This window comes from Hyperolius riggenbachi, chromosome 3 (assembly GCF_040937935.1).
Source record: "Hyperolius riggenbachi isolate aHypRig1 chromosome 3, aHypRig1.pri, whole genome shotgun sequence".
NCBI lineage: Eukaryota > Metazoa > Chordata > Amphibia > Anura > Hyperoliidae > Hyperolius > Hyperolius riggenbachi.
The window spans coordinates 29,953,396-29,969,960 of NC_090648.1; the positions used below are offsets into that span (position 1 = coordinate 29,953,396).

At 46.9% G+C, this 16,565-nt stretch overlaps 1 protein-coding gene and 1 pseudogene across 1 annotated transcript in view; one reads left to right on the forward strand and one right to left on the reverse strand.

Annotated features, from left to right (window-relative positions):
* The window catches only part of FIS1 (fission, mitochondrial 1), a 45,554-nt gene extending 34,651 nt beyond the window's left edge, over window positions 1-10,903 (forward strand). Inside the window, exons 3-5 of the mRNA XM_068273914.1 lie at window positions 110-186; window positions 6,949-7,054; window positions 8,698-10,903. Of these exons, the coding sequence (XP_068130015.1) occupies window positions 110-186; window positions 6,949-7,054; window positions 8,698-8,792 (278 nt within the window). The 3' untranslated portion in view covers window positions 8,793-10,903. The remainder of the gene's footprint in view (window positions 1-109; window positions 187-6,948; window positions 7,055-8,697) is intronic.
* A 4,382-nt stretch (window positions 10,904-15,285) lies between these two features.
* LOC137560897 (histone H2A type 2-B-like) lies at window positions 15,286-15,665 on the reverse strand (annotated as a pseudogene).
* Window positions 15,666-16,565: the final 900 nt, after the last annotated feature.

A 16,565-nucleotide genomic window follows, 5' to 3' on the forward strand; every position in this document is an offset into this window, starting at 1 on the left:
TGATGTCCCAGCTCTCCAGATATTTTATGTTCCACTTCTTCCCACCACTAATCTTCAGTGTCACCTATTAGTTGTCATTCTCTAATGAATATTTTTTATGGTTTTGCAGATCTTTTACCAAAGGGATGTAAAGACGAGCAGCGGGACTACCTGTTCTACCTGTCAGTAGCTCATTGCAGACTAAAGGTGAGAACATTCACAGGAGTATACTGACCAATGATACGGCTTTATCACCCCTCCTCCCCACACACACTAAACAAGCTGTGAGGTGGCATCATCAGGCAAACTACCCTTTCCCCTTCCACAAAGCCAATCGGAAATCTCTTCCTTCTTAAAGAGACTCTGTAACAAAATTTTGAGCCTTATTTCTTCTATCCTATAAGTTCCTATACCTGTTCTAATGTGCTCTGGCTTACTGCAGCCTTTCCTAGTTGCACTGTCTCTGTAATAAATCTAATCTTCTTTCCTCTGTCGGCTCTGTCGGGCTGAGGCTGGAATGTGTGGAATGTGCAGCACTGCTTGTGATAGGCAGACGCTTTACACACCCTCTCCAAGCTCTGCAGGAGTCACACAGTAAGCTGTTCTCAGCCTATCACACTCTGGTTAGCAGCCATGTCTTTTGTTTGTAAGCACTGCCTAAAACTGACAAATACAAGCCAGGATTGCAGCAGGGAGTGGCAGAAACAGCACAGAGGGGCCCAGGAGAACATCATGAATAGAATGGTATGCTTTTTAGTGTAAGAATTTTACAGTACAGATTCTCTTTAAAGCGGACCTGAACTCAGCTCGAAAAGATATGCAACAGCATAATATCCTTTTTAATACAAATATTGCAATACATCTGCTGTGTGTCTACTTCCTGCTATCATGGAAGCAGACATAAGATTATCATCCTGTGTTTACAAATTAGCTGCTCAGCCATGGCAGAGAAGATTCCTGAGCTGACACAGCTGAGAGATCAAATTACACTGGTGATTAGTCACAGATGAGGGGGAGTTAGACAGGCTAAACTCTCTAAATACACACAGAGTGCATTACTCTGAGAGTGATACGGAGGCTGCCCTATTTATTTTCTTTTTAACCATACCAGTTGCCTGGCTGTCCTGCTGATCCTCTGCCTCTAATACTCTTAGCCATAGCCCCTGAACAAGCATGCAGCAGATCACATGTCTATGACATTATTGTCAGACCTGACTGGATTAGCTGCATGCTTGTTTCTGGTGTGATTCAGACACTACAGCAGGAATGTTTGAAGGACAAACAAAGTGAGAGGGATTTGGGCGGATGTGGAGGCTGCCATATTTTCCTTTAAAAGAGAACCCGAGGTGGGTTTGAAAAATCCTATTAGGACACAGAGGCAAGTGCTGTATACCACAGTTCTCCAACCCTGTCCTAAAGGCCCACCGACAGTACATGTTTTGCAGGAAACCACAGACATGCACAGGTGGGGTAATTAGCGTCTCACCAGAGCTGATTAATTACCTCTGTGGATTTCCACAAAACATGTACTGTTGGTGGGCCTTGAGGACAGGGTTGGGGAACACTGCAAATGAGCATCCTCCGTGTCCTTACACACTATCTCCAGGCTCCCCCGGGCTCTGCTGTCCCCCATTAAAAAAACCCGCCAGGCTAGCGACACGAAGATTGTCACTAGCTGGCTGTTTACCTGAAGGCTTTCTGTCACCGCCGCTCCCCCATTTCCTCTATAGCGCGGGAGGGACACAGGCGGGGAGCTGCGCTATAGAGGAGGCGGGAGAACGGCAGTGACTGACAGCTAGGCCTGAACGATTTGATTTTAAATCAAAATCGCGATCGCGGGAATGGCGATTCCGTGATCGTCAAAGTGACGTTTTTTGGCGATATTTTCACCGCCCTCCTGCTGGGCAGGATTAACTGTCTAGCACTCCCGCTCTCCCGTTTAAAGGAGCAGCGGCTCATTACGTCCTTCCTTCCGCCTAGCCGCCTCCCCCTGCGTCATCAGCAGGCAGTCTCTGACTTTTTCTCTCCCGCTCAGCCTAGCGCGTCATTAGCTGGGCGGGTGGCAGACTCCGCCCACAGGCTCTTGCAGACGCTCTCTTACCCTCCGCGTTGGGAGAGGGCATAGCAGGATGGCAGCGCGGGAAGTTTGTTGGATCAACCGGAAGGTTCCGTGGCACCATGACGGGAGTTCAGAGGGCCATAGTCAGCAGCTTCCTCTCCAGGTGACACCTAGTGCCGCTGCGCTGTTGTGATCGGGGATCTTTGCTTTGGGTTATGACGTGGATCTGGGGGAGCAGAGAGTGTATCACAGGAACAAAGAGAATGGCTTCAATTCCTCAAGCATTACCGCATTCGATGATGCTGAAAACAGCTGACTTTACGGAGCACTTAAGAAAATGTTAATTCATCAAAGCTGTTACCGCATGAAAAGCTGAAATTACGGAGCAGTGAGATAAATTACCGACTTGTGCTCAACACATGTCAGTAAATGTCAATTCATCAAGGTTACAGCATTCGCTAACACATTCAGTGATCATCTCCAGCTCTCCTCTGTCAGTAAGGCGCTATTCGTGACCTTGAGACTATACAGTGTACTCCTAGCTGTTTATTACCTGAGGAAGCGGGAACATACCCGTGAAACGCGTTGCACTGTTTGTTTTGGAGTATATTAATAAACCTGTTGTCATAAACCTGATGGTATCTTGTCTGCTTCGGGGAGGCGAGTCCACCACCACCTCCTGAGGGATTTTAAGCCTTTTAGAACCTTTTATCTTGCTGGCGCCTCTGGTCACTCTTACATTATTAATATCCACCCCTGGTGGAGGGATGTTACCCCTTATTTCCTTATCTACAGAGAGCGACTTTTAATCCTGAGTGAGGACAGGTCTAATCTCCTCACCTGCCTATACAGTGGTTGCCTAGGAGGTAACCCACGATTGTGAGTATATATACTATATACTTTTCATTTCCAACCCCTTGTTTTGCATACTACACTATATTGGGCTCTCGGTATTTCTTTTGTCTCTGTCAGTAACTAGCTTCCAATGCCTTCCTGTGGATGTCCTTATGATTGACAGGAGCAGGCAGCCAATAGAAACAGCCCCTGTTCTCCTGCAAGTGTTGCTGATAGGTCACACAGACTTCTCCAGTGGAACAAGCTTCCAGACCCCCCCAGGCAGTGAGCAGAGAGAACAGGACAAAATATATTTCCCAGGTTCCCTTCGGTGGTGTAACCCTTTGAGTACCTGTTTGAAACTGCAAAGATGCTGGTGGTGAAATCACCAAGCATGCCATTTGTAATGTCTCCAGGAAGTTCATCTACGTTGTGGCAACTAAATACAATGTTAAGAAACACTGATGGACAGATTCAGAGCAGCAGAGGCAGTAAAACAAACTGTAAATATAACAAATGTTTACATCTAAAGGATTGTCGGGATGCCTTCTATTGTAATTGTCTCATGGCAGCTTGTAGCAACACAGAGACACTCCCAAGCTGCTCTGCACTGCTCTGCTGTTATCCAACAGCCTTTAATGAATTGATAGTAGTTCGGTAAATTACCGAACATCTACCAGATGTGTAAAAATGTTGAATTGGCACACACAAGTGTAAAATACCGAATGCGGTATTTTAACGACTGGGATTTTGTTATCGAACAGCCTTTGATGAATTGAAGCCAAGGTCTGTGGGATACAGGGATGCAAAAAGTGTGTGTTGTGGTTACAGGATCAGCAGAAAGGGTCTAAGGTGCAGAGAGTGCCGGGATGGGTTTCACAGGCTCTTGCATGACATAAAGAAAATGGTGAATCAAATCGAAATTGCAATTTCTGACAAAAATCGTGCAATTCAATTGTTTCCTAAAATTCTTCAGGCCTACTGACAGCCTTCAGCCAACCAGCTAGCGACAATCTGCGTGTCGCTAGCCTGGCGGTTTTTATTTTTTATTATGGGGACAGCAAAGCAAGGGGGGAGACAGGGAGGACACACTGTAAGGACACAGAAGCTGGGCACTGTATACGGAACGTGCCTCTGTGTCCTAATAGGATTTTTCAAACCCACCTCGGGTTCTCTTTAACCTTTTCGGGACCGCGTGCATTAGATTCTACGCCGCACTTGTGGCTGTTCTAGCCTGATGCGGCGTAGAATCTACGCCGGCCCGCAATTTCCGCTCCCGACGCGATCGTGCGCACCCGGAGGGGGAGATTAAGCTGTCATATGACAGCCGACATCTCCCCCGAGTGATCAGCAGCCATCGCGTATGGCTGCTGATCACGTGATCACTATGATCACGGTCGGATCGTAGTGATCAGTTTGACAGCTGCGGCGGCAGGGGGGTAAAGAAGAGGATCCACTGACCTCCCTGCCGTTCCCGTGACGATCGGCACCCCCCTCCGCTCTGGCCGGCATCTCTGCTCCGTCTGATGTCAGCGCCGGGTCCCGGCTTGATGACGTCATCAAGCCGCGACCCGGAACTGATCGTCAGACAGAACGGAGATGCCGGCAAGAGAAGAGGGTCCTGTGCGGCTCATCGCTGGAGCCTGGAAGGTAAGTGAAGGCTGCTGGCAGAAGGGGGGGGGGGGCACAGGCCACCATGGGGGGACACCAATCCAGCCAGCCGCACACGGGATCTGGCCGCCTGACTCCCCCCCCCCCCAAACGTGTGCACCCCCTCCCGCGCAAAATGCCTGGTCCTTAAGGGGGGGGGGGGGTAGGCGGCCGGTCCCGAAAAGAGAAGGTTAAGCAATACCAAATTCCTGGATATCCTGTTGATCCTCTGCCTCTAATACTTTGAGCCATAGTCCCTGAACAAGCATGCAGCAGATCAGGTGTTTCTGACATTATTGCCAGATGTGGCAAGATTAGCTGCATGTTTGTTTCCGGTGTGATTCAGACATTACCGCCGCCAAATAGGCAACTGGTATTGTTTAAAGGGAAATAAACATGGCAGCCTCCATATTCTTCTTACTTCAGTTGTCCTTTAAAGGGAACCTGAAGTGAGGGGTATATGGAGGCTGACATATTTATTTCCTTTTAAACAACACCAGTTGCCTGGCCTCTTGCTGGCATTTCCTGCATTAGTTGTACCGGAGTCACACACCTGAAACAAGCATTTGGCTAATCTAATCAGTCAGAAACACCTGATCTGCTGCATGCATCTGAGTGTATGGCTAAATGTATTAGAGGCAGAGGATCAGCGGGACAACCAGGTAACTGGCATTGCTTACAATAAAATGTCAGCCGTCCTATACCTCTCACTTCTAACTGGACAGAATTTTGACATTCCTGACTTGGGGTGTACTCACTTTTGTTATAAGAGATAATGACTGGCTGCTGTTACTTTGATGGGACAGCATGTTTACACTGTTATACAAGCTGTGCGCTGATTGCTTTACATTGTATCAAAGCGTCACATCTTCAGTGTTGTCCCATGAAAATATGTAATATTGGCAACATTATGAACTGGCTTTTTGTGAGATGCTGTCCTGCTTGACAAGAGCTTGTTGGATACGTTCTCCTGGCTGCGCTTCTGTGTATAAGTTTGGCCGTACTGCGCAGTAGCACAAAACTGCTCATCCACAGAGGGAAGCGCCACCACAAAAAAGAGGAGGACTCTTGGGCAGCGCTGCAAGGAGGTCGAGGAGGACGTGGCAAGTCTCTGGACCCTCCAGAAGTTCTCTGGGATTGTTCATAGTCAACTACTTTTTATGTAGCATGTGTCAAAAAAGAAAAACCGTAAAAAAAAAAGAGAAAATCCTTCTTAGCATTTCCCATCATTTTAGTTGTGGCTATTTTGAAGCCAATCCTTATGTCATTTCCTCCCTTACTCTCCTCTGCCTGATTGTGTATGCATTGCCCGCCCTCCACTATAGAAAGTGCCTTGTCTCAGCATAAGAAATATTGGCCAATCAGAGAGGAACAGAGGTGTGGGAGGGGAAAGAGGCTTCAGCCAATCGGGCTGCATTAGTTATGTCTGATGGGGAAGTAGAGAAGCAAAAAACGGACCCAGCATGCCCTGCAACTTCCTTTTTGCGGACCAAATTTTGTGTGTACCAAAAAAGTCAGGTAAACTGGGGAATGATCATTTATCAACAAGAAAAGTAATAGTGGTTTTAACTTTTGGATTGCCCGATTAGCATCTTTATTACTCGTTTACCAGATAAAAATAATTGATTTTATGCCCGACAGTTACACTTTAATGGACAACTGAAGTGCGAAGATTATAGAGGCTGTCAAATTTATTTTCTTTTAAACAATACAAGTTGCCTGGCAGCCCTGCTGATCTATTTGGCTACAGTAGTCTCTGAATCACACCAGAAACAAGCATGCAGCTAATCTTTTTAGAAACACTTGATCTGCTGCATGCTTGTTCAGGGTCTATGGCTAAAAGTATTAGTGGCAGAGGATCAGCAGGATAGCCAGGCATCTGGTATTGCTTAAAATGGAATAACTATGGCAGCCTCCATATCCCATTTGCTTCATTTCCTTAAAAGTGAATCTGCAAGAAAACTAAGTGCCCCGGGGGGGTAGTTTCCTCAGGAGGGAGAGGCCTCAGGATCCTTGCGAGGCTCCCCCGACAAGCTGAGCGCAGGTGCAGTAATGCGCGTCAATATTCACATTCTGCGTTCCTGTGCAGCTGCAGTATCAGCTTTCTGATCAGCTCAGGCAGAAATAGCAGAGAGCGGACCCAATCAGACTATTCCTGCCTGAGCCAATCGGAAAGCTGACACTGAGGCCACACAGGAGCGCAGAATATAAGTATTGCTGCACGTGTTGTTCTCTGGCTGCCAGTTCTGGATCCCGGAAGGTGGAAATGTAGGGAGCTTCATTAGGATCCTGAGGCTTCCCCCTCTTGAGGTCCGTATCCCCATAGGGGCAGGTTTTTCGGGGGTTATTTTATTACAGATTTCCTTTAACACGTATCGTGTAAACAAAAGCTGCATGTAATGCTCTCTTCCCCCTTATCTTCCCAGGAATACGATAAAGCTCTCAAATACATCCGGACCCTTCTTCACAAAGAGCCAACCAACACACAGGCCAAGGACCTGGAGAAGGTCATCGAGAAGAGGATGCAGAAAGGTGAGAAGGGCGTCCGATAAACCAACAGCCCATTATGCTAAAACCCCATAGATATGCTAAACTGCCGTTACCCAACGGGACCATTCATGATGGGTTTAGGTAACCGCGTACAGATGTTTGTTGTACAGAAACAGCAGGGCTCTCTGCTAATGTGGGTTGGTGGGGGGCAGCATGTCTGTGGGGAACCTCAATACCGTTCATCCAAGAATTATCCAACTTGGCCCCTTATTCCGTTCACTTTTTCTCCTAAGTTTTCAGAATCAGATGTATTCGCCAAGAGTGACAGTGCCACACTCGGAATAGTCTGTGGTACACATCAGCATTTTCTCTTAGGAGTTAACTTTTATATGTTTGTATAGTAGGTCTACAGGAGATCGCAGGGAAGAGAGACTGATCGGCAAATAAGGGTGTGAGAGGGGCGGCTTCCTGGACACCAAGTGATGCGGCTCACCAGCCTCATCATTATAACTACTGATGCTTGCGGCGCCACAGCAACTGCCTCCCTGCGGGTCACATGCAATTAAAAGCCAGGCAGACCCGCTAGAAAAGGCTTGGCGGTCTGCAGGTGGACAGTGGGCCAGATTTTGGACACCCCTGACCTAGGAGAAAACTTGGGAGAAAAATTGAATTGAGTAACCTTGGTGGTTGCTGTAGGGAGGCAAATTACATCTGGAGTCACCTGAACTCCCTTACAAAAGATCGTCCCGTATGATGAAAATCTAGCCTGTGTGGGCAACCTCATGGAAGTCCACCGAATGTCCTTTCCCCTAAAATAAAACATCCCCCGAAAATAAGACGTAGTATATTTCAAGCAAGCTAAGACATCCTAAGGCCTAGTTGGGCCGGGCTTTGCTCCCTCCCTCTGCAGAGAAATGAGCGGAGCATTACCGTTACAGCAGAAGAAACTCACCGGCTTCCGACATGCCAGCGTTAACGTCTCTCCTCAGCAGCGTCCAGCTTCCTCTCCCTGGCAACGACAGCTCTCGTCATGTGACGCACGCACGTCCGCGTCACACGACATGAGCCGCCATCGTCAAACAGAGGAACCGGGCGCTGCTGAATAGAGAAGTTATCACTGCCACGTCGGAAGCCGGTGAGTATCCTCTGCTGTAATGCTCACTTCGCCACTCTGCAGAGGGAAGGGCTTTACTGGGCTGGGGCTGCCGTTCTGTAGCCGAGGGGACCAGGTCCAGGGCAGCACATCAGAGAGGGAGGGAAGAGCTTTACTGTGCTGGGGGCTGCCACTGCGGAACAAAAAGTAAGCCCTCCCCGGAAATAAGACCTAGCATGTTATTTGGGGCTGAAATTAATATAAGACAGTGTCTTATTTTCGGGGAAACACGGTACGTTGTTTGCAAACAATCCATAGGTTATAACGTTGCATTGAATCGAACAGTGCTACGATGCGGTGCGATTGATTTTCAATGCTGTAATCTATAAAAAAATCAATGTGCTGTGTGTGGTACGGATGGATTCCTTCTGAATAGATTCCTTTCTGAAAGTAATGGATCGGTTTGGTAAATAGGTTGGAAATTTATAAGTGTATGGCCATCTAAAGAAGATAGATACTTAGATTCTGTTTCTTTGATTTTGCGCAAAAGTGGGAAAAAAATAACTTTGGACTTTCTTTCCTCTTCTTTCAGATGGACTGGTCGGCATGGCCATCGTTGGCGGTTTGGCAGTTGGTGTAGCGGGCATCGCCGGCCTAATCGGTCTGGCCATCTCTAAGTCAAAATAAAATTATAATTAACAGCTGCCACCTAAGACCATATTTTTCACAGCTAACTTGCGTAACCAAACTTTGTAACGGCGCAGGATTGGCCGGCGGAAGTCCCGGGAATGTGAGCCCTTGAGGAAGAGAAATAGTGGCCACGAAAGATACTTATCCAAGCCGCAAACCCTCTCATATCTTTATCCTTTCAATACTTCACCAATAACCTGTCGATCACTGTGATCCTCAGACTATGTAATTATACAGTATTTATATTTTGCCGCTAAACTTGCAATAGATTTTTATGTTTTTGGGGTTTTTTTGTTTTCATTTAATTAAAGTGTGTTTTTTTTTAAAGAACTAAGCACTTCGAGGGAACACCCCGCTCAGCCTTTTCTATTGCCTAGTTGAAAGTTTTCACTGTTTGAAAATGTTTTTGTAATATACATGCTTTATAAATTCCCAGCAGTTTTTGAAATAATAATAGTAATAATTTCTCTCTCGCCTGCTTTGTTCTGTCTGTGTCTAAGTGGGCGTGTTCAGTAGTGGGTGGAGCTTTCCGTAGCAAAAGTTGTTGAGGAAACATGCAGTGATGTGGACAGTCAGATGCTCTTTTTCCTAGCAGTTTTCTTTAGTAATAGATCGTCCCCTTCCCCTAAGTCCATAAAGGAAGGTGCCTTCAATGCACAAGTTATTTTGCAATCCTCATTTGGCATTGCAGCAAAAAGATGTCCGCCAACCAAGACTTGCAGCGTTCAGGAGTGGTTTCCTGACATAATGGATCTGTATACAGATGCCTTCTAAGCACTACTCCTTTCCCTTATTTTTTAATTTTTTTTCCCCGGGAAGTCAGGTGGTCATAGAGTCTCTCCACCCCCCCCCCCCCCCCATACGCTAATTATCCCCATATTTCCAGGTTGAAGCAGATTTATGTACATATTTATGCAAATATATGCAGCTTGCAAATGGACCAATCAATTTAAACCTGGGTGGGATTTGATTGGTTTATTTTCAGCTGCGTATATTTGTGTAAAAAATGTACCTAATCCTGCATGAACTGCATAAAGAAATATTTGCACCTCATTGATCATCCCAATTTATTAGGTGACAGATAGTAGAATGGCGGATATAGTCCTAGAGAACGACTATCGTAAATAATTTAGCCAAACGACGTAAAAACCGTCAACCACGAGCGACCAATATCTGGCATCCTGCCTGATCCAACTGGCGGACCAACTCAGATGACTGTTAGGCATTGTGCAGTCTGCCGGTGCATACAGAGCAGTTCAAATGGCAGTGTTCAAGAGCATGCGCGCAAGTCGTGTGGAATGTCGATTCTGCTTGTGCACAGAGTATTTGAACTACATCATGGTTAGGAAATATCACTGTGTGTGCACCGTAAATGACGTTCTTTTTTTTTTGCCTGAGAAATGTCGTTTGTTCAATGTTGCTTGTTTGTGTGTGAAGCAGGGCCGGATTTACCAAAAGGCACTGTAGGCACGTGCCTACAGGCGCCTGGTGATGGAAAGGCGGCCCGCCCCTCTCTGAGAAATGACGCTGATGTATGTACTTGTCAAGAATGTCAGTCAGGGGCGCCTCTAGCTACTTCCTACCATCAATATTAAGAGGCACCAGTAGCTACCTATGATGGGCAGGGGATGTAAGGGAGAAGTGACAGCTAAGCCAGCCAGAACACACTTGTGGTGCAGCTTGGTGGGGGTTTGTAGGCTCATGGAGGGCGGAGTCTGGGGTGCCAGGACATCTGTGCCTATAGGCTCCTGTGATGTAAATCCAGGCCTGGTGTGAAGTCTTTAACCAAGCATGTGTTCGGATCTGTACTGCTGCACAGATCATGTGACCATACATAGTGAAAGCGCATCGGACAGCTGTGATTGGCCTGCATGAAGGAGGGGGTTAGCTGAACACTTGTGGGATTTGAACCTGAGACGATACAGAGGGCCTACTATTTTTTGATTTGGGGGGGAGGGGAGAGCTATGCCAATGTCAAGATCTGCGGTGAGCGAATTCTCCGCTTTCAAGAAGGCTTGGGAATTTTTATAGCGTTTTATTGTATCTCTGAAAGGGAAATTGTAGCAAATTTTCAATAAATACTTTGCATTATTATTATGCTTACCGGAGAGTTCAGTCTGATTGCCATTCTTTTCATGCTTTTAGCGCAATCTCGCTTGTCAAAAATCAGCCAAGAATTAAAGGGGCACTACAGTGAAAAACTGTAAAATTTAAAATATGTGCAAACATAGACAAATAAGAAGTACATTTTTTTCCAGAGTAAAATGAGCCATACATTACTTTTCTCCTATGTTGCTGTCACTTACAGTAGGTAGTAGAAATCTGACACAAGTGACAGGTTTTGGACTAGTCCATCTCTTCATAGGGGATTCTCAGGGATATATTTATTTTCAAAAGCACTTAGTGAATGGCAGTTGCTCTGTCCAACTGCCAAAAAACTGTGTAACAAGCAGGGAAGCTGGCCAGCATCATAGTTTAAATCCTTTTTAGGGAATATCTTTATAAAGAATAAAAGCCTTGATGAGAATCCCCTATGAAGAGATGGACTAGTCCAAAACCTGTCACTTCTGTCAGATTTCTACTACCTACTGGTAGTGACAGCAACATAGGAGAAAAGTCATTTATGCCTCATTTTACTCTGGAAAAAAATGTACTTCTTATTTGTATATGTTTGCACATATTTTACATTTTACAGTTTTTCGCTGTAGTGCCCATTTAAGGTGGCCATACATCAGGCGACTTGGTGGCCAATCGACCATCCAATTCGATTATTATCTAATGTAGATGAAAATTGGTGCTGCCCAGTGCCTGCCTGACCGACAATGCGACCAATTTGGGGGTGAAATTTGGTCGCATTCTCAGTCGTGCATGCTGCTAAATGTTGCTCGATGGGGTGCGCGTCAGTATCGGTGTGGAATTTCCCAACGAACGCAATAAAACCCCCAATGCTTTCCCCCCAATGTCAATGTCGCCCCGTGTAAATGACCTGGTCTCGGCCTGTGCTTGTCCTTCGGGCGTATTCCCCTCTCCATACTTGCGTGCCCCGTGTGGTTTCCTAGTAAGGACGTGCATGTGACGTCACACACGCGCCCTTACTAGGAAACCTCGTGGCACACGTGCATGCAGAGATGGAATCCTGAAAGCCAATGGAGGCCGTGGAGAGGTAATGTAAACACTTTGCACGGGGGGACATAGACTTTGGGGTACAGCGGCGGCGAGGTGGCCGATTCCCGAGAGATTTCATGCTGAAATTGACCGGGAATCGGCCGGTGGTGTATGGACAGCTGACAGATCTCTCATCAAATTCGATGAGAGAGATTTGTCTCTTGGTCGAATCTGCCCCATCATCACTAGATGCATGGCTACCATTACTGATCACCATATACCTATCTCATGCAGATCTCTCTGAAAACCGATCGTGTTTCTGCCTTGCTTGCCTAAAGCCCCGCCCTTCCAGTGATGCTTAGCCTAGGCTGTTTACCTTTGCAGAATTCTCCACCCAGAGCATTCTGGGAGACAAGACATTATTTTTCACTGGCTTGAGAATCCTCAGAGACGAACATTCCACAGAGATCATCTGACAGGTATATAGATTTCATGGCGTGTGATAAATTTCAGAATGTAAATTGGGGTGATGAAAGATTATACGATGGGCAAATACTGACTAAAGAAAAATTATATAAATTAACATTGTTAAAAAATAAATAAAAAAAACTATTTTATTACCTTTTCACTACAGTTATTCTTTAAAGCCAGTGTTTACCAAGTTAAAAATAAAAAAGTCAGATACTCACCTAAGGAGAGGGAAGGCTCGGTCCTAATAAACCTTCCCTCTCCCGGTGCCCTCGGTGCTGCACTGGCTCCCCCGTACGCGTCCGCTGCCGCAGGGACTTTGGAAGCCTTCGGGAGCACTCGGGCTTCCGAAGATGGGCCGCTCCGTACTATGCACGCGTGAGAGCGTCATAGAGGGCGCTCGCGCATGCGTAGTATGCAGCGGCCCGTCTTCGGGAGCCTGAGTGCTCCTGAAGGCTTCCGAAAGCTCCCTTTAGCATGCGGAAGTGGCAGTATTTGACCGAACTGGTCGAATACTGCTACGGGGGGATCCTGCGCGGGACCGGGAGAGGAGAGGGAAGGCTCATTAGGGCCGAGCCTTCCCTCTCCTTAGGTGAGTATCTGACTTCTTTTTTATTTTTAACTTGGTAAACATTCACTTTAAAGAGCCCGTTCAGTGTGAAATTAACTTTTATTATATCGTCTTGTCATACAAAGTTATAACCTCCTGCCTGGACGGTTCCTCCCAAAATCCTCCCAGAGAGTAATATCAGCCGACTTCCAGCGCATGGCAGTTTCATTTAGAAAGAGTTTTATTTAGACTGAATAGGCTCTTTAAAGGAAAGCTGTCATGTTTATTAGTGGTTTAGCAAGGACAATCCGGCAACTGGTATTGTTATAAATTAAACTGTTATGCTGAGAAGAATACACGATTCGTTTTGTAGCTGATTAGATGGATCGATAGATCTCACTTTCGATTGTTTTGCCGCTCAATTTCTGATAGAAGTGAATGGAAAAAGATAAGAAAAACGAGATGACGATAAGTCGAGAGCTGAATCGAGAGCTGAAATCGAGCGGCAAAAACGATCGAGAGCAAAAACACATGGCAGAAACGAACCGTGTATTCCTAGCATTGGCCTCCATATCCCTCTCTATGCAGGTTCTCTTTGAGTGGAAAACACAGTGTTAAATACCTTGGTGACATAACCAGAGCCAGGGCTATGAGACACTCAGGCTAGGTTCACAGTGGGACGTTGCGTTTAGGGGACGTTATAGGGCACATAACGTGCCCCTAACGCAACGCCTGGTGCTCTCTGATGTGGACGTCAGAGTGAGCCGCGTTGTGCAGCTCACTCTGGCATCCGTGATACGTACTCTTGGACGCATGCGGCATCGCGTGGTCCCGCCCGGCCAATCGCCGCACAGAGCGGCCGCTCCAGGAAGTAAACACTGCATGTCACACCGTGCAGTGAATATTAATTAGCCATGTGCCCGGCCGCTCTCCCCTCCTCCCCAACATCACTGAGCGTGTGCAAACAGTCTAACGCGGCTTAGCCGCCTATAACACACAGCATGCAGTACTTTCTCCTGGCGTGCAGCGTTGCAATGTAGGCACTGTGAACAGCCCATTGATTTTTCATTACTGTGCGGTGGGCTGCGTTACAGGCTGCTCTAACGTTCGCCTGTAACGTCCCAATGTGAACCTAACCTGAAGCAAAAAAATAAAATGATATAATGAATTGGTTGTGATAATTACTAGAACATTAGTAGCAAAAAAAAAAAAACTTTCTCAATTTTTATTTTCAGTTATACTGTATAGTGTTTTTATAACATTGCATCATTCTCTAATATTTGCAGTTTACACACTACTCATCATTCTGAATGTTTTTTACAGAACAGGCAGTAAACTTTTGACCTGTCCTGAACTGTTCTCTGCAAAAGAAAAAAACAATACAGTTAAGATAACAGCCTTCAGAACACAGAGCTCTCTGCGACTTTGAAAGTGGTGGAGCTCAATGGCAATTTGCATAAATTAACTGGAGTTTCTTATCTCTTCCTGCACTGAAAACAACATTAGACTTATGCCTCTGTTCCTAATGCTTTATTTCTTAGCTGAACTACACATACAAATTATATTTTTTTTTTTCACTTCAGTGTCTCTTTATAGGACATTTTAGGGGCTTTTAGGACCATTGTAGCCACTTACACACTCCAATGAGTTCTGGGTCACCATGAGCTTGCTGGTTAGTCTGTACCTCTCGGTGTTACAAGCCCTACGGCATAGAGCCAACTTAATCCATGCCATGCACTGATGAGGATCAAACAATCCGAAACAGAAGCAGAAGATCAGCAGGGCTGCCAGGCAACTGGTATTGTTTAAAAGGAAATAAATATGGCAGCCTCCATATCGCTCTCACTTCAGATGTCCTTTAAACAAAAAAGTACAATTGACAAACTCCTGGAGAAGAATTCCATCAGTGGATCCATTCTTTTAGGATGCTGCAGTTTTTGTTCCTTAGCAGCTGTTAGGCTTGCTTCCACCATGGCATTTAGTCTTTGCAGCCTCTTGCCGATCAAGTAGTCTACCAATCACAGAGCCTATAACAGAAGCCTCAGCAGGAAGCCAGTGGAATGGTGGGAGCTCGCTCATTGGTTGTAGAAGACCAGGACCTGTAGAATCAGCAATGCTTTCTGCCTGTGAGTATGGCAGTCCTATCCATGTTTCACTGCAGGGTTTACATTACTTGTATGGAACTCTAACCAGTATGGATGAAGAGATGGAAGCTGGACTTGGTGAAGGAGTTCTGGTGACAATGATGGAGACGAGGGTCCCCCTAAGCGGCATACATATGAATCGGCCTATTGAGAGATTTGGGTACAGGATACAGCCGATATACAGCTTACCTGGGTTCTGTAGAATAACTTTCGCTGCAGAGAATTACTTGCACTTGGCGGCCTTGTGGCTCTCTGTCTTCTTGGGCAGCAGCACGTCCTGGATGTTGGGCAGGACGCCCCCCTGGGCGATGGTCACGCCACCCAGCAGCTTGTTGAGCTCCTCGTCGTTGCGCACGGCCAGCTGCAGGTGGCGGGGGATGATGCGAGTCTTCTTGTTGTCCCAAGCGGCGTTGCCAGCCAGCTCCAAGATCTCAGCGGTCAGATACTCCAGCACTGCGGCCAGATAGACTGGGGCTCCGGCCCCCACCCGCTCCGCATAGCTGCCCTTCCTCAGCAGACGGTGAACATGGCCGACTGGGAACTGCAGCCCGGCCTGGGAGCCTTGGCACGAGCCTTGCCGCCTTGTTTGCCTCTTCCGGACATGATAGCTTATAGAACTCTCCAACCCAACACGAGAATAACCTGCCTGGAGCTTGTCTACGACCACCTTGATAGACCAGATGCATATGCCAGAATTCTACTTCTGGATTTCAGCTCAGCCTTCAATACTATCTGCCCATGCACTCTACAGAAAGATCTAGCCGAACTTGGTGTCCATCCCACCCTACGTCTTTGAATCACAGACTTTCTTTCCAACAGGTCCCAAGTCGTCAAACTAGGGCACATCCACTCTCGGACAATGACCACCAATACGGGTGCACCTCAAGGCTGTATCTTGTCCCCTCTGCTGTTCTCTCTGTACGCGAACAACTGCAGATCCACAGCCGACTCTGTCAAGGTCATCAAGTTCGCAGACGACCCCACCATTGTTGGCCTCATCACTAAGGACAATGTACAGGAGTACAGCCAGCAGGTGGAGAGAATCTGCCAGTGGTGTAAGGAGAACATGCTGGTGCTTAATACTGCAAAAACTGTTGAGCTGATCATTGACTTCAGGAAGTCTGCTCCTCCCCCTCCTCCAATCTACATTGATGGTACCGAGGTGGCTAGGGTACCCTGCGCCCGTCTCCTAGGCATAACCATCTCCAGGGATCTCAGCAGGAAGCCCAACATCACTGCCATCCAGCGGAAAGCCCAGCAGAGACTCTTCTTCCTCCGCCAACTGAGGAAGTTCGGCATGGCCCAAGAGATTCTGAAAAGTTTCTACTTCTCCACCATTGAGTTAATCCCCTGCTCCTCCCTTCTAGTCTGCTACGCCGGCTCCACCGCCACCAACAGGCATAAACTACAGAGAGTGATCAGGTCAGCGGAGAGGATCATTGGGAGCTCCCTCCCCCCACTTGACCACCTATATAACACAAGACTGCGCTCTAGGGCGTTGAG